The following is a 781-nucleotide window of genomic DNA, read 5'->3' as shown; positions in this document are numbered from 1 at the left end:
TTTTTAAGTGGATAAAAAAAGAAAGTCTTCTTTAAAAATTAGACACTCAAAATAAAGTGTGATTTAAAAAGGAGAAGGCATTGCAAGAGAACAAACAGAGGAGAACAAGAATGAATAAGAGGGGGTGATGGTTGTGAGCAAACAGGGTAAAATAAAGTACAATAAACAAAATGGTCCCGAGGAGTCCATAGTGCCGTATCCAGAATACCTCTCTTCCATTCTAAACTGCATCCTGCCATTGAACCCTCTCCCTATGACATGAGCTTGACCACAAAAAGAAGAAGGAGAACATTGATGGTCCCATAGACTCACCCTGAAGTTCTCAGGATCCACATGCAGCTTGTCACAGTGCAGCTCACTCAGCGCAGCAAACGTACCCTTGAGGTCGTCGAGATGCTTCAGGCCCTCACCAAAGGAGGCTAGCACCTTCTTGCCATGTTTCTTCACGTTAGGGTTTTTCATAACAGCATCAGCAGTGGACAGGTCCCCAAAGGACTCAAAGAACCTCTGGGTCCAGGGGTAGACAACCAGCAGCCTAAGGGGTGAAAACAGCAAAAGGACAGAAGGAGTCAGCACCTGTCAGAATCTCAGGGGCTTTTTCTGTCCCCACGTGCCCAGCTGCCATTCACTCTCCTTAAGCCTGCCTTGTAAGCTGGATACCTACCTGCCCAGGGCCTCACCACCAACTTCCTCCACGTTCACCTTGCCCCATAGGGCAGTGACGGCAGACTTCTCCTCACCAGTCAGATGCACCATGGTGTCTGTTCGTGTAGTTGCTAGT

The 781-nt window shown here is 47.8% G+C and overlaps 1 protein-coding gene across 1 annotated transcript; it reads right to left on the bottom strand.

The window, feature by feature from the left end:
- Window positions 1-59: 59 nt before the first annotated feature.
- On the bottom strand, window positions 60-775 carry LOC112392019 (hemoglobin subunit beta-like). Its single transcript, XM_024733565.1, has 2 exons — window positions 665-775; window positions 60-535 (listed from the first exon to the last, which is right to left on the bottom strand). Exons 1-2 carry the CDS (start codon window positions 754-756, stop codon window positions 64-66), a joined length of 564 nt encoding a protein of 187 aa, XP_024589333.1. The 5' UTR covers window positions 757-775; the 3' UTR covers window positions 60-63.
- Window positions 776-781: the final 6 nt, after the last annotated feature.

Source organism: Neophocaena asiaeorientalis, unplaced genomic scaffold, assembly GCF_003031525.2.
Source record: "Neophocaena asiaeorientalis asiaeorientalis breed wild unplaced genomic scaffold, Neophocaena_asiaeorientalis_V1.1 C47943097, whole genome shotgun sequence".
NCBI classification, from domain to species: domain Eukaryota; kingdom Metazoa; phylum Chordata; class Mammalia; order Artiodactyla; family Phocoenidae; genus Neophocaena; species Neophocaena asiaeorientalis.
Note: the sequence above shows the minus strand (reverse complement) of the source record. Positions and strands in the feature narration are given on the sequence as shown.

What these genes read in the sequence shown, in the direction of transcription:
- LOC112392019 (XM_024733565.1), bottom strand. Translation starts at nt 756, where the DNA reads ATGGTGCATCTGACTGGTGAGGAGAAGTCTGCCGTCACTGCCCTATGG. An exon ending in GGTGGTGAGGCCCTGGGCAG is followed by an intron (nt 536 to 664) that starts GTAGGTATCCAG and finishes TTCACCCCTTAG; the next exon opens with GCTGCTGGTTGTCTACCCCT.